This window comes from Vipera berus (assembly GCF_964194415.1).
Source record: "Vipera berus genome assembly, chromosome: 2".
In the NCBI taxonomy this organism is placed as follows: Eukaryota; Metazoa; Chordata; class Lepidosauria; order Squamata; family Viperidae; genus Vipera; species Vipera berus.
The window spans coordinates 88708766-88734548 of record NC_138203.1 but is presented as its reverse complement, the minus strand read 5'-3'; the positions used below and the strand labels follow the sequence as shown (position 1 = coordinate 88734548).

Here is a 25783-nt window from a genome sequence, read left to right as displayed (position 1 = left end):
GATGCTGCTTTAGGACCTCTTTCCAGAGCACGATTACCATAGTCCAGACATGTCAAACACAAGGCCTGGGGGCCGGATCCGGCCTGCAAAGTGGTTTCATGCGGCCCGCGAAGCCATCCTGGAAACAGTGAGGGAACGGCCCCCACTGCCTTGGCCCTGGCCCAGAGACCCTCCTCCTGCCAGAGACCCTCAGATCTGTCCCACTCCTGCCCAGGCCCCCATAGGCACCCTTGACGTGAACGATGTAGAGCTGGCCATGCCCACCCAGTAGGCCATATCCACTTTAGCCACGCCCACCCAGTAGGCCACACCCACCCAGGCCACACCCACCCGGCCCCCTGAGGGCAACCGCAATGCTGATGCGGCTCTCAATGAAATTGAGTTTGACACCCTTGCCATAGTCTCTCGAGAATGTAGGATGCCAAGAAGATCAGTGAGATAATGTTCCTGTTGTTCTAACTGAAAAATTGTTTTAGTTCACAAATGGAGCTCAGACATTTTTTACCCAGATCTTTTAAATGATTATTTAAAGGCGTGTTTTTTAATGCTGTTGGTTTGCCTTATTGATGTCTGTATGCCACCAAAGTCACAAATGTGATTAGATGCATGCACCAACACATCTGAGGTTTCTGAACAGACCTCAAAGGCTCAATTTTTGATTAAAAATATTGGGTAAAAATTATTTCCATTTCCTCCCCTAATATTGTTTTTAAATGTTGAAATGTTGCAATTTGTCTTACAGGATAAAAATTACATCATAGCTTGCTTGGGCTGTACAATCTGGCTCAGTGTATCTTTGCTGCCACCTTGAGGTCAATTAAGATATTTATAGCAAATGTTATAGAGACATCTATAACAGAGACATCACCCTGCCAACAAAAGTGCGTATAGTCAAGGCTATGGTCTTCCCAGTTGCAATGTATGGCTGTGAAAGTTGGACCATAAGAAAGGCTGAGCGCCAAAGAATTAAGGCCTTTGAACTATGGTGCTGGAGAAGACTATTGCGAGTCCCTTGGACTGCAAGGCGATCAAACTGGTCAGTCCTAGAGGAGATCAACCCTGACTGCTCTTTAGAAGGCCAGATCCTGAAGTTGAAACTCAAATACTTTGGCCCCCTAATGAGAAGGAAGGACTCACTGGAGAAGAGCCTAATGCTGGGAAAGGCTGAGGGCAAGAGAAGAAGGGGACGACGGAGAATGAGGTGGCTGGCTGGAGTCACTGAAGCAGTAGGTGTGAGCCTAAATGGACTCCAGAAGATGGTAGAGGACAGGAAGGCCTGGAGGAATGTTGTCCATGGGCTTGCAATGGGTCGGATACAACTTTGCAGCTAACAACAACATAGCAAATGTTATATAGAAAACATTCAAAAATGAAATAAATATTACAGAAATATGGTTGAAAATTTTAAATAGATGTACACTGTAGACAATAATTCTATGGCCAATCAGTATGGCCTTCTACAGAAACAGAAATGACAATTCCTTTACAAGTGATAGTCTTCTAAAGAATTGATAGTTATATTACAACTTCCGCTGTGAGTCTTGGTGACTGAGGATATCTCCTTGAACAAGCAGAGATGATAACTGCTGTGACTAATGAGTAGACCGATCCTTAGAAACTCTCTGGAGGAGGACAGAATGGGAAATCTCCTACAATTGCTCTGAATGGCAGTTCCTTGCATGGAGACCATTGTTTCATGGTCTCCTGTGGGGGATTGAGCACCACGGAGTTGATATCTTTGCCAGAACACTGGCATCTTTAATAAGGACATGAGGCCAGTCAACATCATTTTTAATCACATTTGGAAATATTCAGTGTAATCCGTTTATGGATATTAGAGACCTTTAAACAGTGAGCTGAATACGACACCTGGTGAATTTTATGTTCTTCTTTGGGTTTCAGAAATTTTAAACAAAGGCTTAATCATTTAAAAATAATATGTAATTGGCAGAAAGGGACCTTGGAAGTCATCTAATCCAGTGGTCCCCACCCTTTTCGCTTCATGGACTAGTGGTGGTTGCACGGTAGTAGTGGGGGTGGCGATGGGTTTGTGCGCTCGGTGTAATTCTGCGCATGTGCAAATGAGGCTTTGTGCATTCACCCATCACTTGTGCAGCCGAGTTCCCAATGGGCTGCAGCCCGGTAGCAGGCCATGCCCCGGGCTTGGGGATCCCTGCTCTAGTCCAACCCCCTACTCAAGCAGGAAACATTATACCATTTCAGACAAATGGCTGTCCAATCTCTTCTTAAAAACCTCCACTGGTGGAGTACCACAACTTCTGGAGGCAAGTCATTTCATTGATTAAATGTTCTGTCAGGAAATTTCTCCTTAGTTCTAGGTTGCTTCTCCCCTTGATTAGTTTCCATCCATTTTTTTGGAAACTAATCAAGGAGAGAACCAACTTAGGAGTTTGATTTAAGAAAGTTTTAAATGGACTGGGTGATGAGAGAGACTTGGAACATTTAATTATTTTTGCTGTAAGATTTGTAAAAACAAGTATAGAATTAAATAATATACTTAGTGGGACATGATTCAAATGAACTAAATCCATGGAATTGAGGTTTGATGAAGGTTGCAAATGGACACTAGGGGGAGATAAAGCATTAGGTAGAAAAGAGTTAAAAATGGCTAAGCCAGCTATAACATTTTCTAATCTTAAAATAGTTGTTGATAACTGGACTGAGATATTAATAAATTATATTGCAGGAAGGATACAGATAAAAGTTTAAACATATAAACGTTTCAAAGATTATGAGGAAAAAAACCCTTAAAATCTTTTATCTGAACATTATGTTCATTATGTTTGGAGGTGTGGAAGAGAATAATACCGAGATTACCAAAATGGGAATACAAAAGACGAATCAAGGTCATGTGAATGGTCCATTACTGTTTTAACTCAAGGACTACTTGTATAATTATTAAAAACTTCAGTAAAAAAAAATAATGGTTATAACAAAATATATATTCCAGAGGCTGCTTTCCCAACTTGTTAAATTCAAACAGGTCTATCTCATGAATTTGAACATTTTTGGGGGAAAATAATATCCAGATCTCAGTTTTAAAGTAAAGACTACTGTCTATTATTAAAAAGTAACATACGTTTGCATAAGGGTGTTGGGTGGCTCCATGCTCCGCCTTCTGTGCATTCTGCAATAGGTTCGCCTTCCAAAGTATAACCCCTATTGCAGTAATATGCAGTTCTGCTACCAACTGTATTATTTTCAGAGACAACATTTCCATTCTCAATCAATTCTGGATCTTCACATCTGGTTTCTAAAAAGTGGGGTTTGATAGTTAAGATATCTCTTCTCTGTTCAATCACTTAATAATAATCAGAGAACTTTCTGGATGAATCTACATTGTTTAAAAAGGGTTCAAAGACCTACAATTACTATTGAAATGGAATTCTGGAGCATTACAACACACATAAGTGTCGGGGTACTAAATTTAGCAAATTGGCTCAGCATAAATTCCAGACACAAAAAATCTAGGAGAACCACAAGCCCCACAAACAAAACCCCACAATCACCTTCACATGTTGGAAGGGGTTGACTCCAGGAGCCGTTGGCCAAGCAGGTGATGTTCTCAGGTCCACGTAAGTGATACCCAAAATTGCATACAAAAGATACATTACTTCTGTACGTATTTTCTGTGGCTACGGAAAATGCATTTGCTACTGTTGGAGGGGCTTCACATCTTATGCCTAAAAAAAAAAGAAGAAGAATCCTTACTTCTGAAATTTATTACTTATTCTATTTCTTCCTTGGCTGTATGTTTAGGAGATGATTTTTTTTGCCAATGCGCATGGACTTTTACTTACTCACACATGTCGGAGTGAGCGGCGTCCACTTCTTGTTAACATGACAGATCCTTCGAGTTGGGCCCTGTAACTCATATCCCTGATTACAACTGTAGAAAACTTCATCTCCAAGTAAAAAGTCTTGGCCAACAACAGATCCATTATCTATTGGATCAGGGGAACCACAGGATATTTCTGAAGGTGAACACATAGATTATTTTGCTGGCAAGAGTGGGACTGTGACCGATTCATCTGAAAGGGTTTGCAGACATTTACAAGTAGTCCTCCCTTAACAAACACAATTGAGACCTGCAATTCTATTGCTAAGTGATACCATGTGACTGCGATGGGACTCACAGTATCACTTCCCATTTGGTTGTTAAGTGAGTCATTCCAATTCATTAAGCAAGACGTAATCTCAGCTTACACTTTCAGTGCCATTTTCTCCATTGATTCTGCTAATTGGAAGCTAGCTGTGAAGCCTGCAAATTGCAATCACACGAGCACAGGTCACTGTGATCATCATGAACAGATAATGGTTGTGAGATACACTAATCTCAATCAAATTTGTCGATGCTGTTGTAAATTTGAACGGGGCAGTTGTTAAGTGAGGACTACCTGTAATTACTAAAATCATAAGCAATCTATATAGTGGATTCCATAGGTATATCGAACTCAATATAATGAGTTCCAAATGTACCCTCTTTGTTCAATAGTACCTATTGGTGCTAATTTTGTTTTCCTAGTGGCGCAGTGGTTAGAGTGCAATATTGCAGGCAAACTCTGTCCACAGTCTGGAGTTTGATCCTGACCTGTTCAAGGTTGACTCAGCTTTCCATCCTTCCAAGGTTGGTAAAACAAGCACCCAGATTGATGAGGGAAATATGCTGACTCTGTAAACCTCTTAGAGAGGGCTGTAAAGCACTATGAAGCAGTATATAAGTCTAAGTGCTATTTGCCACAGGCAAAAACTTTGCCACTTCTATCTGCAGGTGTTTGTATTTTGTGATTTATCTCCAATTCTTTCTCTTCCATTATTATTATTATTATTAGAGATCATTGCACAGTGAGCCAGATGTTTAGACTGGATTTGGCATTTTTATCTGTCTAGCATTATTATTACAACATTATTCTCATACAAATGAGTGATATTTTAAATATTGTTAAACACTGTTCAGCTTCCCCAGGCAAAATCAGCAAATACAGAATGTCTTTCTATCTTTCTTTAAATCATATTCAAGCTAAGCCTGAGGGGAAATAAATGAATGCAACGCTTACTTTTACATACTGGTGTTACTCCACTCCATAATTTATTTCCTTGACAGATATGTTCTGCATCACCCTATCAGACAAGAGAATGGTTCAGAAAACACCATGATATATCCATCATATTGTCATACTCTCACAATCTTAAAAAAACAGATATGCCTTTGCTTTACAGTTCTGCATGATTTAATAAAGACAAGTAGCTAACATTTGATAACAGAATGTCCATTTTTCTCCTAGGTATTATACAGCAGTAACTTGGGCTTCTGCAAGGCTTGATCTTTTCTCTCCTGAATCCACCATCATAATAAATAAAAAGCAGATTTAAAGGATATACAAGCTAAACCTTTGTTGCTTTATTGAAGCATTGGGGGCAGGGTTTTTCATTTTCAGAAAACAATGTCCCTACTCCATTGCTATATTACTTTTGTTTTCGCTTTTAAATCCCCCCCCACCATGCTGCAACAATAATTTTTAAAAAAAGATAAACCTGATCTTCATTCTTCCTATGGTATTTTCTTAATTTCTTTTATTGAAAAAAGGGCTGGATGACCACAGGTTTATGTGACAAATTTCCAAATGAAATGCAACTCTTTCCTATTTTTAGTATGCTATTTTTAAACAACACGTTTTAATTTTTAGAAGTAAATGTTTAAATGCTAAGAATTTGATAACTACCACTGCTGATACTTGAAAAGCCTTCATGCAAAAGCTGCTTTGGCAGAATTAATTAATTGGTAGAATTCTATGCAATAATACTCACTTAACACCCTTCAGACAAGTATGCAACAGGAAAGTAACACTAGGTTGTTGCTTTTTTGGTTAAAAAATGGATCCTTCCCCGACTAGCATCCATGAATCCTGGGTTTACTAGTCATATAATCTCTATTTTGCTCCCTTTAGGATGCGCTATGATTTTATTTAATGAAACAAATCCACGAAAATTAAGGAATGACCAAAATCCGGAAATACCTTACTCCTATATTTTATGATCAAGGCTAAGCACGTTCTTGTGTCTCTCTTTCCCCCAACTTCTGAACATCAGCAAGCAATGCCTGAGCATTTGAAACACTGTTCTCCTGAAGGAGATGCATTCACGTTGACTGTTGATGCAGTGCACAGCATCTCAATTTTTGCATTTAATTTTTTTTAACATGGGCCTGGTCTTTTCCTTTAGTGAGACAAGGAGCAAGTAAAGCCTAAAGGCACCCTTCGTAATCCTGTAGTAAATTTGCATTTTATTTTCAGACTTTCTACCCAAGAATGGAAGAAGCTGTCCTAACAAAAAACAATTATAACGAAACGGTTTATAAATTAACTTTCTCCCGATCTAAAACTTAACGTGATATTGTATGGATGATACACAAAGGAGCAGACTATAGAAAATATTCCATAGACTTACCTCTAATTCATAACCCAAGTTGCATTTATAAAGAACAGTATCTTTGTAATTGTATTGGTTGCCAATCACAATCCCATATTCTGGAGTTTCAGGTTTTCTACAGGAGACCGGAGCGCAGATCTCATTTGAAAATAATGGTACCCAGGTCCCATTATGCTGAAAGAAGGGGAAAGTATCTTTGGCTTTGTTAACCAATGAAAATAATTACAAACAAGTCAAATTATATATAAAAGAGCCTGATTAGCGAAGGGATTAAAATGCTGGACTAAAAACCATAAGATCGCAAGTTCTATTCTCCCCTAGGCATGAAAACCAGCTGGCTAATTTTGGCCCAATTATACTGTCTTAAAGGTAAAGGTAAAGGTTCCCCCGCACATGCGTGCTAGTCGTTTCCGACTCTAGGGGCCGGTGCTCATCTCCGTTTCAAAGCCGAAGAGCCAGCGCTTGTCCGAGGACGTCTCCATGGTCATGTGGCCAGCATGACTAGATGCCAAAGGGGCACGGAACGCTGTTACCTTCCCACCGTAGTGGTCCCTATTTTTCTACTTGCATTTTTACGTGCTTTCGAACTGCTAGGTTGGCAGAAGTTGGGACGAGTAACGGGCGCTCACTCTGTTACGCGGCACTCGGGATTTGACCCGCCAAACTGCCGACCATCTGATCGACAAGCTCAGTGTCCTAACCCACTGAGCCACCGTGTCCCTCTCTTAGCTCAATACAATTTCTAAAGTTGTTGCTGAGGAGAAAATAGAAGATGGAAGTGTTAAGAACCTCAACGTGTACAAAATAAAAGGTAAAGGTAAAGGTTTTCCTATCCAGTTGTGTCTGATTCTAAGGTGGGTGGGCTTATTTCTGTTTCTCGGCCGAGGGAGCCAGCATTATCCGAAGACACTTCCGCAGTCATGTGATCAGCATGACTATATGCCGAGGTGCCCAGAATACTGTTACCTTCTCACTGAAGTGGTACCTATTTATCAGTCACATTTGCATGCTTTTGAGCTGCTAGGTGGGCAGGAACTGGGGCAAGGAACAGGAGCTCACCTCGTCACATGGCGCCCGGGTCTTGAACCCGGGCTGTTAACTTTCCAGCTGACAAGCTGAGCATCTTCAACCGCTGAGTCATTGCATTTCCCCCCCCCCCCGGTACAAAATAAAGGCAGGGGGAAAACCCTAATATACTAATAAAAACAACAAACAAAACAAACTCCTTGTAACATTAGGGAACACTTTTTATTTTCCTTTGTGAAGCACGGTGCTCTTGCTACTTTAGGCAGACAGGGAAAATATAACACATATTATATATGTGTTGTTAAATGTCACAACTTAGTTGTAATGTCAAACGGCACACTCCAGCTATCTGCACTCCAGCTGCAGGCAATGTGGCATAGCATTTGTTTGGTGCCAACTGCTTATATGTTACTTCAATTAAAAGTGGACTGACGGGTTTGGAAAAGGGAAAGAAAGCAGAACTGTATAAGGGTGCATGCAAGAATATTTATGGGAACGTTGAGGTATTTCAGGAACTGTGGATATGCAGCACAGTAATGTACAGGGGTCAAAGATCTAGAGTAGTTTAATACAAAGGGAAGTATGATTTCTGAATATTTGGATAGCATACGTGTCAGCAGAACAAGATTATTTCACACGAGGTTATTATTGGGTTGGATTATTTTTTGAAACTTTGCAAATATCAGGTTATTGAAAGAACGAGCAGCAAGTACTAGGAGTGGGTTTTTCTTCTAAATTATTATATGAGGATGAGGCTGTCGGCAGGCCCAGAGGAAGAGAGAGAGGCTTTTGGAGGAGTTGGTGGCGGCAGCAGCGTGCTCCAGGGGTGAAAAGAAGCAAGGCCTCTTTAAGGAAAAGGTGGAAGAGTCAGGATCAGAAAAAGGAAAGAAGGCGAGGTTGTCAGAATACAAGCAAATTTGAGGGCTAATCCACATGGAGCCCCATTTCCATCTGTCCTGTTTGCCATCGTTCACTCCCTAGAGACTAAAATGGACAATGTGAAATTTGAGCGGGCCACGAACGAGGAGTATATATCGGAGGTGGTGACCCTTTGAGAGCTGTATGCAACGAAATTTCATTTTGATGTATGCCGATTGGTGTACATTCAAAGTGACAATAAAGTTATCATTATAAAGTTATCATTATCATATCACATTCTATTTTATTCTGAACATTCTGAAGCTTGGGTCATCCCATCCTAAATAATAAACCTGATAATCATTTTTTGGGGTTGATGCCTGCAGAATCGTTACGCAGGATGAAATGCGTTGACAGACAAAATGCATTAAAGAAAAAAATTACCGAGGGCAGGACCATACAATTTTAACCATCTTTATCCCAAAGCAAAACAAATCACTTCTCTTTTACAGCAAATACGATCTCTGCTACTTAAGTCAGAGGAATGTGACCTTCTGAGCATTCTTGATTTTTAACCGTCTGAAGAGACATTTCAAAATATCTTGCAAGATCTCGTAAAAGAATACTTGCAGCGAATCCAGATTTTTCCCTTACTGGCATTCAAAAGCTTAAAGGGCAGAATAATTTTGAAAAGAGTTTCGGTGCCGTTCTTTATAATAAGCACAACACGAGTGGCATACTCTCAGTTATTGATATATGGCTGTAAGACAGGGCTTTTTATAACCCAAACAAAACAGACTGGAGAAAAAATATATATTTACCTGGCAAGTGGAGGTGCTGGTGCCCATCAAAAAATAGCCTTCTGGACATGATAAGGTAATGCTTTTATTCACAGTAAATTCAGTGCCAGAAATAATAATATTGGTTACGTTGGGTGGCATGGGACATTTTCTGGGGCAACAGGAAATAGTGTTAGGGAACCAGTGCCCATCTTCCTGACAGGTGCATATATCCACTTCTGTCTCTATCACATAGCCCTCCAGACATCTGAAACAAGGCAAAAATTTGTCACCCATACAAATTGTTGTACATTCCGCATTAATCATTCTTCACCTCTAATTATGTGCCCTGGCAATTTCAGTTAAAAAACAAAACAAAACAACCTTCAGGGACCTACTCCTGGAAATGTTTGTTTGGTGGAAGAACAAGCTTAGAAACAGTCACCAACAAGAGGGCTCCTGACAATATGACTGATAACAATTAGTCTATAGGCTGGTAACACATTGACTACATCTGTCAGGACCCACCCCAAACCACGTCTTAGGTCTGTGGGTCTGGGGGTGGGTGGGTACCGCTGAGTCAGTGGCTCCTGTTCCATTGGACGACCCTGGGGTTTCAGGTGTTGGATCCCTTCCATTACCCCTCCAGTTGCAATATATATTGCATCTTATTGATTCAAAAGCTAATTAAAGGTAAAGGTTCCCCTGCACATGCGTGCTAGTCGTTTCCAACTCTAGGGGCCGGTGATCATCTCCGTTTCAAAGCCGAAGAGCCAGCGCTTGTCTGAGGACGTCTCCGTGGTCATGTGGCCAGCATGACTAGATGCCAAAGGCGCACAGAACGCTGTTACCTTCCCACCAGAGTGATCCCTATTTTTCTACTTGCATTTTTACCTGCTTTCGAACTGCTAGGTTGGCAGAAGCTGGGACAAGTAACAGGCGCTCACTCTGTTACGCGGCACTCGGGATTCAACCCGCCAAACTGTCAACCTTCTGATCGACAAGCTCAGTGTCCTAACCCACTGAGCCACCGCGTCCCTTAAAAGCTAATTACTGAAATACAATTGAGGACAACCTATAATTAGGATGTATAAGTCCTGATTAATGGTGGAGAACTCCTGACAATGTAATTCAGAAATTAATTCATATTCATAAGCTTTACTAGAGAACTCTAGACTCTGTGAAACTCTTAGCCATCCATCCATCCATCCATCCAAATGTGAAACTATCAACACTTCTTACCTGTATTGAACTTTACTTCCATAGTCTTCTGATTCTCCAAAAGCAACCGCATGAGGCACAGTAGGTGGTGGTCCACAGGTCAGTAATGTGCAATTTGGGTATGGCCTACTCCAGACTCCTGTTTCTGTACAAGTCAATTCTGAGCTTCCTTGCATCACATAACCCATTTCACAATGATAAATTAGGGTGTTTTGATCCACTGAACTGCCTCCATTGATAAACGCATTGGGAATCACGGGCGGAGGGCCACAGGAAATCAGCCCACAGTGTGGAAAGCCAGAACTCCATCTGCCAATAGCTTCACATGTGATTTCGGAAGGTCCTAGTAGTTTGAAACCTTCTAGACATTGAAATTCTATCTTCTTGCCGCAGCCAAAATGGTTACCTATAATTATCCCATTCTGAATGGTGGGTATAGGGCACTCACAAAGCAGGCAAGAAGAGGGTCTTCCACTCCATAAACCATTTGACTGACATTGCCTCACTGGGTTACCTTGCAACTCATAACCAGGGAAGCAAATATACTCTACCTGTTCCCCGAAACGAAAGACAGAACCGTTCAGGAAACCATGAGAGATGTCCTCAGGAGGGCCACAGTCAACGGGTTCACAGAATGGAGGTTCTTTATCCCATGTTCCATTAGCCTGGCAGGTACGAAAGAGTGTGCCACGCAGTATATATCCTTCATCACAGAAATACTTAATTCTCTTTCCAACACCGAATTCTGATCCAATTATCTGGCCGTGAACAAATTTCACTGGTTCAGAACACTGGACTGGCCTACACACTGGAGTGTTGCCACTCCAGTTTCCATCTGCAAGACAAAATCTTTTCCAGTCCCCTTCCAACAGAAAACCTTCTTTGCAGCTGTATTCAATATAGTTTTGGAATGTGTATTCATCTCCCCTCACTTCACCGTTCTCTAAATAGGGAGCTTGGCCACAGGAAATGGGAATGCATAGTGGCTCATTTCCATCCCACTTTTGATCAGACTGGCAGGTTCTCTTATGTAAGCCATTTAGCTGAAACCCATGATCACAATCATACTGGACCACACTACCATAGGTGTAAGATTCTCCTTTTACTATGCCATTCATGGGTCTGCTAGGCACTGCACATGATATTATCTTGCAGGTTGGTGCTGAATCACTCCACTGTCTCCTAGACATACAGTGTCTTGTATCGGATCCAATCAGCTTATACCCTGGCTTACAAGTATATTTCACTGTACTACCAACAGTGTTCTCTGTAAAATGTACAAAACCATTGTCTGGGAACAGTGGTAATTCACACTGAATGGAAACACAGGCAGGAGCACTACCATTCCACATTCCATCTTCTTGGCACGCTAGCACGGAATTTCCTAAGAGTTCATACCCTGAATAGCAACTATACAACACTGTAGTCCCATATAAATAGCTGGATAGTGGCAAACTATTAATGGCTTTGGAGGAATGTTGTGTTTCTTTTGGAGATAAATAAGACTGGCTAGCCATAAGCAAGCTCTCTTCGAATACAACTTCTTGGCCAAAATGCTTTTCTTCACTGCTGATTGTTACATATCCCCCAAAGTCTATATGGGGAGGAAGGCCACAGTCTGTTGGTAGACAAACTGGACTAACACTAGACCATCCTGATTCCTCACAGACTTGCATCGCAAGACCAGAAAGCTGGAATCCTGGGATACAGCTGTATATAACCATGGCACCATAGCTGTAATCTGCACCTTCTACAAACCCATTCTCAATAGGTTGAGGAGGATCACAATTAATTGCTCTACAAGATGGAGCCCTTGTATCCCACTCCCTTGTTTCCAGGCAGGTTAGAACTCTCTGCCCCTCAAGCCGGAATCCTCTGTCACAGGAATAGGTAACTGTCTGTCTGTACTGTAGATCAACATATGAATACCGACCGTTCTTGATCTCCCTGGGTTTGGAACATTCAATGGGTTTGCAAGAAGGCTCTCCTCCAAGCCAACGTCCATCTTCTCCACAAAGAACTGTTGTGTTTCCCATTATTTCAAAACCTGGTTTACAGCTATATAGTGCCGTACTGAGATAGGTAAGGCCTTGTACATCTACAATACCATTCTGAATTTCCTCTGGCTGTGGGCACTCCACAGGGATGCATTCTGGAAGCGGAGAACTCCATGTACCATCTGCTTGGCAAATAATGGTAGACGTTCCCTTGAGCAAAAATCCATCCATACACGTATAGCTCACCGTGCTACCAAAATGCAGAGAAGACACCACAGGGTCCCCAAAAGGAATATAAGGAGGCCTACGACAGAGTACCATTTTGCAGACAGGAAAAGTGTCATTCCACTGTTGGGATGACAAACATCTCAGGATGGAAGCCCCATACAAAATAAGGCCTTCTCTGCATGACAACTGCACTATCCCTACTTGGTCAGCCATCTCTTTCAAGACAAGTTGATTCTCAGTTAATGGTGGCTCTGGACACTTGGTTGGGACACACTGGGGGCTTTGTTTTTTGTTCCACATTCCAGATTTCTGACAGGTCCAAGAAACATCTCCAACCAATTCATAGCCTTCATCGCAGAAAAAACTGACTTTGGCTCCCACTTCAAATTTTTTTCCCTTGCGGAATCCATGCTGGAAGGTAGGTGGTTCTCCACAATTGAGGATCACACAAGAAGGCTGTACTTCACTGTACCACTGACGGTTTGACTGGCAAAATAATCTTGAACTTCCAGTCAACTGGTAACCTTCATTACATTGGTATGTCACTTCACTTCCAAAGAATCGTCCCGTCATATTCTGTAAAATGGATGAAATAAATGTTATAGCCGATAAAGTGATCATTGTTAGTTTACAAAGCTTTGACAGACAGGAAATACTTAAAATGTGTCTGTGGATGTGCATGCATATATAGATTTAGTTCCTTTTCAGTGCTTATGCAGAACAACCAAATATTTCTGGCACTACTGCAAATCTGCTTGCTTACCTACTGATAAGTTTCCCAGATTTGGAAGTATCAATGGGGTAAATATTGCAGCTATCATATGGCGCCACATTTCTGATTTTACCTATCATGAACACATCCCCCAAATTACAAACTTTGGCGCACTTTTAATAAGCTTTCAGGATCTTAGGATCTTTAATAAGCTTTCAGGATTTCAGACAGCATGTTGACTGCACCAAACGCACAAACATTATTTTGCTTACATTCAAGACTGTACCAATACCTTAATCATTCCATTTGCAAGTTTTAGTGGCTCACCACAGGACACTGGATGACAAGTTGGCATAGTACCACTCCACGTTCCTGTTGCTTCACACGTTCTCTTCTTCTCTCCTTTAATATAGTAGCCTCTAATACAGCTGTAAGCCACAATGGCTCCAAAACTGTAATTGGTGCCAATGGCATACCCGTTTGCAATGCTCGCTGGTTCTCCGCAACGAACGGGGATGCACTGGATGGCCAAGGGAGACGGGTTCCACTGACCACCTCGGACACATTCTATTTTAGCAGATGTGTTTAAAACGAAACCTTCCGTACACTTGAAGCTCACAACTGACCCAGCTGCAAATCTGGCCTTGTTTGAAGATTCCAAGATGCTGTATGATACAGACTCTGGTCTCTCGCAGAAGTCAGCTATGCATTCAGGAATAACGTGGTTTGCAGGGGGCATCCATTTGCCCTGGGCATTGCAATGTAACTGGGAATTGCCAGCCAGACTGTACCCATCCGAGCAATAGTAGATAGCTATGTCACCAAATAATCGATGGCCACTCTCTGGAGAAGCATGTTCCACGGGAGGCGGTTCATCGCAGGACACTGCTACACACTGTTGTTGACTGAGGTTCCACTTGCCGTCGGACAAACATGACACAGTGTCAGGGCCGAGTAATGTGTAGCTATGGGTAAGAAAAAAACAGCAGGGATTCCTAAGGACTGAGTAGACAACGTTTGTTGCCTTATACAAATGGACTCATAGACTACAGGGGGAAAGCTACATTCCAAAGTCACTGTCAAACAGGTGAAAATGCATTGTTATTGTAAATAAGCCAATGCGTGTTTTTTTTAAGTGTACTATCAAGAACTTTAATTAAGCACTTTTAACTCCAATCAATTTCAGATAACGTTTTCAATTATTTTTTTTTAAAGAACGGCAACAACTTCCGCTGCACTATATGTAATCATCAGTCTTCTCAGGCATACCAGACAGGAAACATGACCAGATGTGCTAATTCTACTTTATGGTAAGGCCACATTGACAGAATCTTGCAGGTTGGATTGCATAAATCTCCTGCCGTCTTGTAGAGCCTGAAAAGGTATGGAGGTTTTTTTTCCTGAATTTCTTTCTTTGAACTTTATGAAGCTGCAAGCTGTACCCCCACCCCCACCCCAACCGCCCCTCTCCAGGTAATTCTCTTTTACTGTTATAATAATAATAGAAAATTGCAGATATAGAATATTCTCATATGCCTGCACTATGTATAGGTAAAGGTAAAGGCTCCCCCGCACATGCGTGCTAGTCGTTTCCATCTCTAGGGGCCGGTGTTCATCTCCGTTTCAAAGCCAAAGAGCCAGCGCTTGTCCGAGGACGTCTCCATGGTCATGTGGCCGGCATGACTAGACGCCAAAGACGCACGGAAGGCTGTTACCTTCCCACCGTAGTGGTGCCTATTTTTCTACTTGCATTTTTACGTGCTTTCGAACTGCTAGGTTGGCAGAAGCTGGGACAAGTAACAGGCGCTCACTCTGTTACGCGGCACTCGGGATTCGACCCGCCGAACTGCCGATCTTCTGATCGACAAGGTCAGCGTCCTAACCCACTGAGCCACCGCGTCCCTATGTATATATCCCCACAAAATTCCTTGGATGCAGTTTTGGGGGGAAAGAGAGCAGAGGAATACATCTCTCTCTCTCTCTCTCTCTTTAAGCATGACTGTTTGCAAAGGGGGAGGGCAACTGATTACTGGATAAATCATTCTTAAAAAAGAACTAATCTCTTCCCCTTCTAGAAGCTGAAGTACACAGAAACAGATAACTGTTTTTCTATCCTAGCTGATTTTCAAGAAGCACTTGCTCCTGCTTTTCAATAAATTAATTCATTGATCCCATCTGGAGATGTTAGTTCCCAAAATCCTGCCTGCTTGCTTTCTTGCTTTAATCAAATAACTTCCCTGGTTTAATGGTCCATTTAAAAAACAAATCAGAAATCCAGATTTGGGGCGTTCTTTTGAATAGGAGCAAAGGTAGAAGTCTGCAGTAGTGCAATTTTACTTTTTGAATATACAATGACAATTTCCCCCTGAGTTTCTCAACTACCTTGGCAATGCATACAGTTTGGCACAGTGATCTGGATTTAACGAACAAAATATGAATAAAAGAAAATATATCATGCATGTAGCATCTGTCATCAATCTGAAATCCAGGTATTGAGTAAGCCCTAAAAAAATGCAAATGTTTTAAGATATTCCCAACAAACATTGCATAAACCCACACATACAGTATGTTACATTTTGCCCTTTGAATCTTGATTGCTGCACAGTCTTAATAATCTTTTATGGAGTGGGACAATTTCTGATGCATATATTTACAGCATCACACAAAGCTACACATTTTCCTCTATCATATTTTTCAAACCATTTTACTGAGCCAGCACAGCATCTGGCTGCTCTGAGAGACCACGAAGTTTGAAAAACCCTGTGATATGCGGATTTAAAGTGAATTATTAAAATTAAATGATATCATTCTTTCTTCCTTTGCCCGATCCTAACCTTAACGATATCATACTTTAGGTTAGGATTAGCATTTAGGATTTATTAAATTTATATGCCGCCCTTCTCCCTAAGGACTCAGGGTGGCTCACAACAATAAAAAATTAAGAGACATAAAATACAAAAATTAAAAAAGAATTAAACAATGAATATAAGAAATACGGGACAATTTACACAATAAAAACCAAATTAAAAAACCATGGGCAGTCCAGGCCCGCTTGTTGGAACAACCATGTCTTCAGGTCACGGCGGAAGGATCGAAGGTCAGGGGCCGTCCGCAGCTCCGGAGGCAGTTCATTCCAGAGGGTCGGCGCGCCCACAGTGAAGGCTCTCCCCTGGGGGTCGCCAGCCGGCATTGTCTGGCCGACGGAACCCTGAGGAGCCCAACTCTGTGGGAGCGAACTGGGTGATGGGAGGTTGACATTGGCAGCAGGTGGTCTCGCAAGTACCCCGGGCCTACACCATGTAGGGCTTTAAAGGTAATTACCAGCACCTTGAATCACACCCGGAGGGCAAACGGAAGCCAATGCAGCTCGCGCAGGAGAGGTGTAACATGGGAGTATCAAGATACTCCCATAAGCACCCGCGCGGCCACATTTAGCACCAGCTGAAGGCTTCGGGTGCACTTCAAGGGCAGCCCCATGTAGAGAGCGTTGCAGTAATCCAGGTGAGAAACGACAAGGGCGTGGGTGACCGTGCATAGGGCATCTCGGTCCAAAAAGGGGCGCAACTGGCGCACCAGGCGAACCTGTGCAAAGGCCCCCCTGGTCACGGCGGTTAGATGGTCTTCCAGGTTAAGCCGTGAATCCAGGAGGACACCCAAGTTGCAGGCCCTTTCTGAGGGGGGCAAGAGCTCTCCCCCCATCAAAAGAGATGGAACATGTTGGACAATGCGAGATGCCGGTGTCTACAGCCACTCGGTCTTGGAGGGGTTCAGCCTGAGCCTGTTCCTTCCCATCCAGACCCGCACCGCTTCCAGGCACCAGGACATCACGTCAAGGGCATCACTGGGTTGGCTCAGGGTGGAGATAAACAACTGGGTATCATCAGCATATTGGAGATACCTCACCCCAAAGCCATGGATGATCTCACCCAGCGGCTTCATATAGATGTCAAACAGGAGGGGGGAGAGAACCAACCCCTGAGGTATCCTACAGGAAAGGGGCCTCGGGGTAGATCTCTGTCCCCCTGCCACTACAAACTGTGAACGGCCTGAGAGGTAGGAGAACCACCGTAAAACAGTGCCTCCGACTCCCAACCCCTCGAGCCGTCGCAGCAGGATACCATGGTCGATGGTATCAAAAGCCGCTGAGAGGTCAAGTAAGACCAGGACAGAGGAGCAACCCCTGTCCCGGGCCCACCAGAGATCATCTACCAGTGCGACCAATGCCGTTTCCGTGCTGTAACCGGGTCTGAAACTGGACTGGTACGGGTCCAGATAGTCCACTTCATCCAGGAATTGCGGAAGCTGATGCGCCACAACACTCTCAACAACCTTCGCTACAAAGCGAAGGTTGGAGACAGGATGATAGTTATTTAATGAGGCTGGGTCCAGAGCAGGCTTCTTGAGGAGGGGCCTCACCACCGCCTCTTTTAAGGTGGAGGGGAAGACACCCTCTGTCAATGAAGCGTTGATAACTGCCTGGAGCCAGCCCCCTGTCACCTCCCCAGCAGCCGAAACTAGCCAGGAGGGACATGGGTCCAATAAACAGGTTGTAGCGCTCAGTCTACGCATAATCCTGTCCACATCATCCAAAGACACAGGGTCAAACTCACCCCAAATGGTAAAAACAAGACCTGCCCTCTCCACCCCGCTGGACTCCGCCCAGTCAGAGTCCAAACCAGGTTCATGGAAGATTACACAAAGTTATTTATTGTTCTTAAAACAATCAATTTGCAGCGATGCAAAACCTGCCTTAGGTTAATACAAAAATATGGATTTAGAAAAAAGCCACAATATTATTAATAACATTTCATCAAACGATACTACTAGAGTTCGAATCTAATGCTGATTTACGTACCCTTCCTTACACGTATAAGTGACAGTATTCCCAAAGGTAAAGTTGTTTCCAGTAACAACAGCATCTTTGATTACTGGAGGAAGGCCACAAGAAATGGTTTCACAATCAGGAGGTGAACTGCTCCAGTTACCTAAAGCTTCACATACAAGCACAGATGGTCCCTGTAGACTAAGGAACAAATAAATAAACAACATAGAGTAGATAGTGGGTAAGATAAAAAGTAGTGGGGGGGGAAAGGTCTTTCTGTCCAAGTAGGTCAACAAATGTTCTTTTTCATTTAAGGATTCCTTGAAATTGTTCAACTTTGATTAACAATCAGTCCAAGGGTATATACAGGTAGTCCTCGACTTACGACAATTCATTGAGTGACTGCTCGAAGCTACAACACTGAAAAAAGTGACTTATGACCATTATTTCACATTTATGACCACTGCAGCATGCTCATGTGACTAAAATTTGGATGCTTGGCAAATGGCATGTAATTACCATGGCTGCAGTGTCCTGGGTTCATCATGACAAGCAAAGACAATGGGGAAGACAGAGTCACTGAACCACCACATTACTGTTACTTAACAACTGCAGTGTTTCGCTTAGCAACCGCGACAAGGAAGATTGTAAAATGTGTCAAAAGTCACTTAATAACTGCCTTGCTTAGCAACAGAAATTTTGGGCTCAATTGTGGTCGTAAGTCAAGGACTACCTGTGCACCATTTCTGAATTATAAGTAATAACCTTTGGAACACTAATCTTGAATAACCATGTTGAGCCAGTCAGAATGTGCACGCTTCAGAAATGATTAGGAAACAGTACTTTGAAACTCATTTGCCAAGAACGTCGTCTGCCGCTCATTAAAAAGGCCATGTCGTTTTTCAACCTGAAAACACGTGCTGCTTTAATGAGTTAGTTCATTAAAGCAGCTATGTTCTCTCTTCAGGCTTGATGATTAGTGTCTCACCAAATACAGAATCTCAAAATACAGAGAACTGTTTTTATGCAAAAAATAAAAATAAAAATGAGCACATAATTTGAAAGTGAATCACTTACTAAGAGAGTAAGACAAATGAAATAAAACAACAACATAAAAAGTTAAGAGTAACCTTCCACAAACTTATTTGATGAAACTGGAAAAGATTTTTTTTTGTATATGTAAAAAACAACAGCTTGCTTCAGAACAAAAAAAATACATGCAGTTTGTTTCAGTTTAAAAGAGGAAAAGAAAATTAAAGTGAAGCAGATCTTATGAAGATATTCATCACAGTAGAGTGATGAGGTGAAACTCAAAAAATTAGAATATCGTGCAAAAGTTCATTTATTTCAGTAATGCAACTTAAAAGGGGAAACTAATATATGAGATAGACTCATTACACGCAAAGCAAGATAGTTCAAGCCGTGAGTTGTCATAATTGTGATGATTATGGCGTACAGCTCCTGAAAACCCCAAATCCACAATCTCAGAAAATTAGAATATTACATGCAATCAATAAAACAAGGAGTGTACATAGAACAATATCGGACCTCTGAAAAGTATAAGCATGCATATGGACTCAGTACTTGGTTTGGGCCCCTTTTGCAGCAATTACTGCCTCAATGCAGCATGGCATGGAAGCTATCAGCCTGTGGCACTGCTGAGGTGTTATGGAAGACCAGGATGCGTCAATAGCGGCCTTCAGCTCTTCTGCATTGTTCGGTCTCATGTCTCTCATCTTTCTCTTGGCAATGCCCCATAGATTCTCTATGGGGTTCAGGTCAGGTGAGTTTGCTGGCCAATCAAGCACAGTAATCCCACGGTCATTGAACCAGGTTTTGATGCTTTTGGCAGTGTGGGTAGGTGCCAAGTCCTGCTGGAAAATGAAGTCAGCATCCCCATAAAGCTCATCTGCGGAAGGAAGCATGAAGTGCTCCAAAATCTCCTGGTGGACGGCTGCGTTGACCCTGGACTTAATGAAGCACAGTGGACCAACACCAGCAGATGACATGGCTCCCCAAATCAACACAGACTGTGGAAACTTCACACTGGACTTCAAGCATCTTGCAGTGTGTGCCTCTCCATTCTTCCTCCAGACTCTGGGTCCTTGGTTTCCAAATGAGATGCAAAAGTTGCTCTCATCAAAAAAGAGGACTTTGGACCACTGAGCAACAGACCAGGTCTGTTTTTCTTTAGCCCAGGTAAGACGCTTCTGACGTTGTTTGTTGTTCAGGAGCGGCTTGACAAGAGGAATATGACATTTGAAGCCCATGTCCAGGATCCGTCTGTGTGTGGTGGCTCTCGATGCACTGACTCCAGCCTCAGTCCACTCCTTGTGAAAGTCCTCAACACTTTTGAATGGCCTTTTCATGACAATCCTCTCCCTGCTGCTTGTGCACCTTTTTCTTTCACACTTTTCCCTTCCACATAACTTTCTATTAATGTGCTTTGATACAGCACTTTGGGAACATCCAACTTCTTTTGCAATTACCTTTTGAGGCTTTCCCTCCTTATGGAGGGTGTCAATGATGGTTTTCTGCACAACTGTCAAGTCAGCAGTCTTCCCCATGATTGTGATTCCTACTGAACCAGACTGAGAGACCATTTAAAGGCTCAGGAACCCTTTGCAGGTGTTATGGCTTAATTAGCTGATTAGAGTGGGACACTTTGAGCCTAGAATATTGCACCTTTTCACAATATTCTAATTTACTGAGATTGTGGATTTGGGGTTTTCATGAGCTGTAAGCCATAATCATCACAATTATGACAACTCATGGCTTGAACTATCTTGCTTTGCGTGTAATGAGTCTATCTCATATATTAGTTTCCCCTTTTAAGTTGCATTACTGAAATAAATGAACTTTTGCACGATATTCTAATTTTTTGAGTTTCACCTGTATTTATCAACATTTTTCTTCAAATTATAAAATAGTAAAAGAACACTGTAATTGTACTTTTTACACTTTCAAAAAGTCCTATGAGTTTATAAAGCTCAAAATTCAGTTGTCAAAATTCACTATTCAAAATGATTTTTGGATAGAAAGAGAAAAAAAAATGTCCCAGATTCCATGGTGTCAAAGAATACCAGATTTTACAATCACATTAAATATTTTCATAATTTTAATCTATAAAACAAGGATTTTTTCCACAACTTGGTAATACCTTGAGCTGTCCCTATCAGTTAGAAACAGAGTATTGTTTCTTTAATTTGCATTTTTCTAATTAGCAGTGACTTGGGAGGATTAAGGAGTCAGGTTGATGCTGTAAAGACAGAACTCAGTTCAGTCAATAACCTGAAAAGCTGTATGTCCATATTTGTTCTCCCACAGTCAAAATCTTCTGAAGCGATTCAATTATCCAGTGAGTTCTCCAATTATCCCCTAACCAATTAGATACAGGTACTCCTTGCCTTATGACTGTAATTCAACCCAAAAGTAAATTGTAAATAATTGTGGTTGTACATTGAGGCAGCAGGTGACGAGGCCCACTTTTTTGACAATCTTGTGGTGGTTGTTAAGTGAGTGAAGCAGTTGTTAAGCAAATCAATTTTCCCAATGGGTGGTTTTTTGCTGGAAACCGTAAGTTAATGGCCGAAACCACCAACCACCAAGTCGCAAATCACAGTCACATGACCACAGGATGCTGCAAACAGCCATAAAGGTCAGCAGGTTGCTAAACACCCAAGCTGAAATCACATGACTCTGGGTTTGTATGCGTGTGTACGTGCATCTATCATAACTTTGAAATGGATTGTAAGTAGCTTTGGAGGGGGTCTATGGTAACTTCAAAAATGGGTCATCAATAGCTTTTGAGTGTCAGTTGTAACTTTAAATGGTTGCTAAAGGACCACTTGTAAGCCAAGGACTGCCTGTATTCATCATCTCTTAAGCAGAAACCGTGAATTTTTTTCCCTCACAAGAAGCAGAATTTTCAATGTTAGTAGTATAATGTTTCATTGTACATTGTGCATTTAGTGATATTTCATCATACCGGGATCGCTTCAGAAGATTTTGACTGTGGGAATAGCTTGACAGAACAAATATGGATGTATGGCTTTCTAGGTTATTGACCAAACTGCATTCTGTCTCTACCACAACCCCGTTTCCATCAATCTGACTTCTTATTCCTCCCAAGTCACTGCTAGCTGCTGCTTTTTCCTTGCAGTAATCTGTAGGCCGTGAACATGCCTGTCATTTTGCTGAGCAATTAAGATCTGATGACTTCGGAGAGCTTCTGGAGATCAAGAGGAATGGAAGGAATTTTTTTTTAAGCTTAAACAGGTGGTAACATTTTTGAGCTTTTATTATTTTTATGGTTTCTAATAATATTATTACTAGTCCTCATGTTTTTAACTGTCTGATGTTAGCAGCCTGATGTCTTTGAAAAAAGCAGAACGCCCATGCCAACAAACAAATGAACAATCTTACCGGACTTTCAAATGGATATCTAGTTAAATCTTATCAGTTTTACTAGGAAGGAAAAAAAAATCCCTAAGCATTAAGAAACCTTTCAGATTTTATTGGGGTTCAAGGTAACGTGGACTGTTTTGATCCACATTTCAAGTTTTCCCAGTGAGACTTTTTAAATTTAAGTTTAAATTCTGAACAAATGTTAATAATGACTAATTTCATATAAGCTTCCAACATGCAATAATAAAAAGCAGTTCAAATTCCATATGGAACATTTTGCATTATCTTTTCAATTCACAAATACATGTTAGTTTTTCTTCTGCAGTTTTAACAAGGACAGGGTATATATACCAAATAAATCCTGGTTTTCTGATTACCTGTATCCCACATCACATGTGTAAGATACATTAGAAAGGTACATCACACCATTCATGATATATTTTCCATTCTTTATTTCTTTTGGGAGGGGACATTGTACTAATTCACAAAACGGGGAAGAATGGTTCCATCTGCCGTTTGCTAGACACGTTGCTTCTGCTTCGCCCACTAAAGCGTAGCCTTCATCACATCTGTAGGTAGGAAAAAAAACAGGTATAAATATATTTTGGTACGTGACTGTTTCACAGTATTTCTCCTGATGTATTAGCTCAGTTTCTCAAATGTAACGCTGCAAGCGGTTGGATTCAACCACCGGAGGCATGCAAAAGCCCCCTCCCCCCCGACCTCCGTTCCTGGCGCAAACGGCTTGGAAGACCCCTCTGAGGCTTGGATCCAACCTCCGGAAGCTTCTTTCTGGGCTCAAATGGCTTGGAGCAGTCCTCCAAGGGCTGGATTCAACCTCCGGAGGCATGCAGAAGCCCCCCCCCAACCTCAGTTCCTGGCAAAAACTGCTTGGAAGACCCCTCTGAGGCCTGGATCAAGCCTTCATTCTGGGTAGCAGCAGCTTGGAGCAGTCCTTTGAGGGCTGGATCTAACCTCGGAGGCATGCAGAAGCCCCACTCCCCCACCCCGAGCTCTGTTCCTGGCGCAAACAGCTTGGAAGACCCCTCCGAGGCCTGGATCCAACCTCCGGATGTCTGCAGAAACCCTCCCTGATTTCCATTCCAGGGGCGGCGTCCACATGGCTCCAGAGTTGAGGGGAAGCAGGAGGCAGGCACCACAAACAGCGCAAGAATTCAGGCACCCATTCTCTGCGAAAGAGGATCGGGGCCTGTTCCATCACTAGCGCCCCCCTCCCCGGTGGCCTTTCCCACCCTGAGATACCTCATGTGCACTTAACGAGCCCCGTGCGTTTTAACGAGCAAGGGAGTGATCTTGTTCGAGGTACGAGATTCAATCTACGAGCTTTCAAGTTACGAGTGGAATGTGCAGGCTCCATTACACTCGTAACTTGAGGACTACCTGTATTAATGTCCAGCTTCTTCCAAAATGCAAAATATGTGAATTGATAATTTCACAGAGAGAAGCAGATAGTTTTTCCAATAACAATATGCACTTCAGTATTTTCAGCACGGCAGCCCAATCCACCTCACAGATTTGTTGTGGAGAAAATAGGAGAACAAGGTACGTTGGATATATTCCCTGCCTTGAGTTATTTGTACACACTATAAAGGTGGGATATGAATAAATAAATACTTTGTAGTATTTCTAATATAGACTAAATGCATCACATATTTTATTAATTCTTTCCCCCTAATGATTAGTATATATTTTCCATATTTGTTGCCAAGTAACAAGTTCCTTGATATAATGATCTCCTACCTGAACATTACTTTACTACCAAATGTAAACCTGGAGCCATCAATTGCACCATTTTTAGGGAGGGGTGGAATACCACAGGAAATAGCTTAAAGGAAAAAAAAAGATTAAAACAATCATTTGGATTATGAAAAATATATTGGTATAGCATTGCTACACCCCCAAAAGGGAAATGGAAATCACACTAAATGTCAGTATGATATAGCTGAAGAAGAGAGCAATCTTATTTTATTAGAAGGTTAGGGAACAAAAAGGTATGTAGGTGGGACAGAAATTCAGAAAAAAATTCATTCTTACTGCATTTCTGGAATGCAGCCGAGATGTCCAATATCCAATAGTTTTTACACAATCTCAGATATGCTGGTGCTCCACCACCACTTCACCGAAGGACCTAAGAATATTTCCCTTTCCTTTATGAAAAGCGATGGCTGTACAGCCATCTTAAGTGTGAATTACTGATACGTCTGCAACTAAATAGTCACAACTGAAAACAGCCCTGGAAGTCTCTATCAATAACAACATCTATTTAAGTTACAAACCCCAGTACTGGCACCTACGGAAGGAAATCTATGGACTCTTAAGTATCATGTTTGGGAACATTTTTTTTCCTGAATAAGCAATTCTGATAAATAATATGTGGAACTCCCTACCCCAGGCTGTCACAATTTCTACCTATACAATCATAATTAGTATTCAAAACATACCTTCACAGAACGGTATCAGATGGCTCCACTGCCCAGATTCCAAGCATGTCACTTGACTCGCTCCTTTTAGCTGGTAGCCCTTTTCACACGAAAACCTGATTTCGCTACCAACAGTGTAGCTGACCCCGTGCGACCGTCCGTGTTCAGGATCTCCTGGGTGTTTGCATTTTACTGGTTCTTTGGAATCAGATACAAGGTAAAACAGAGCTTACTGACATCAGGTGTGGCTCATGTGCTTAAAAATGAAAACAAATCACGCAACATTGAAGTAGGCAACTTGGGTAGGGTAAAAGCCCAGACAAAAAGCATGGGAATGCTCATCAAATCTTTTAAAGAACAGTTTAGATCAACCTTTGAGTCGTTTTTCATTATTTGGATTTATACCACTACTGCAAGTGGGCCACCTTTACATCATGAGAAAGTTTCTTTGCTAGTCTCAACACTATTCTAGTCTTAGGCTACAAAACCAAGAAAGACAGTTATTTCTAAACAGTTTCCTTTATTGTTCCTTACCTATATTACCAAACTAAAGCAGCTACTTGCATCATTTAAGATATACTTCGAGAACTTTTAGGGAGGAGCTATCTTGAACTTCTTGCATTTTTCTTTTTGCCAGTTCTGGGTTACATTGATAGCTATCTAGGTTAAATTCTGGGCTTTTTTTGTCATAGAACGCTCAGAACGGAGTTCCGGCACCTTTTTTGGATGGAACCTTGTAGGGTAGGCAAGGCGGGTTGTATGACATGTGTGAGTTCCGGCACCTTTTTCTTTTACAAAAAAAGCACTGGTTAAATTTATGACAATTTTCCCAATCCAAGGGA

At 41.9% G+C, this 25783-nt stretch overlaps 1 protein-coding gene across 1 annotated transcript in view; it reads right to left on the bottom strand.

Moving 5' to 3' along the window:
- Positions 1-25783, bottom strand: part of SVEP1 (sushi, von Willebrand factor type A, EGF and pentraxin domain containing 1) — a 143597-nt gene that overhangs the window by 18124 nt on the left and 99690 nt on the right. The window contains exons 32-43 of the mRNA XM_081317032.1: positions 24963-25139; positions 24262-24346; positions 22878-23069; positions 18127-18294; positions 13564-14236; positions 10356-13135; positions 9156-9381; positions 6469-6624; positions 5079-5142; positions 3822-3995; positions 3531-3704; positions 3101-3274 (exon numbers count right to left, since the gene is read on the bottom strand). Coding sequence (XP_081173158.1) covers positions 3101-3274; positions 3531-3704; positions 3822-3995; positions 5079-5142; positions 6469-6624; positions 9156-9381; positions 10356-13135; positions 13564-14236; positions 18127-18294; positions 22878-23069; positions 24262-24346; positions 24963-25139 — 5043 coding nt within the window. The remainder of the gene's footprint in view (positions 1-3100; positions 3275-3530; positions 3705-3821; positions 3996-5078; positions 5143-6468; positions 6625-9155; positions 9382-10355; positions 13136-13563; positions 14237-18126; positions 18295-22877; positions 23070-24261; positions 24347-24962; positions 25140-25783) is intronic.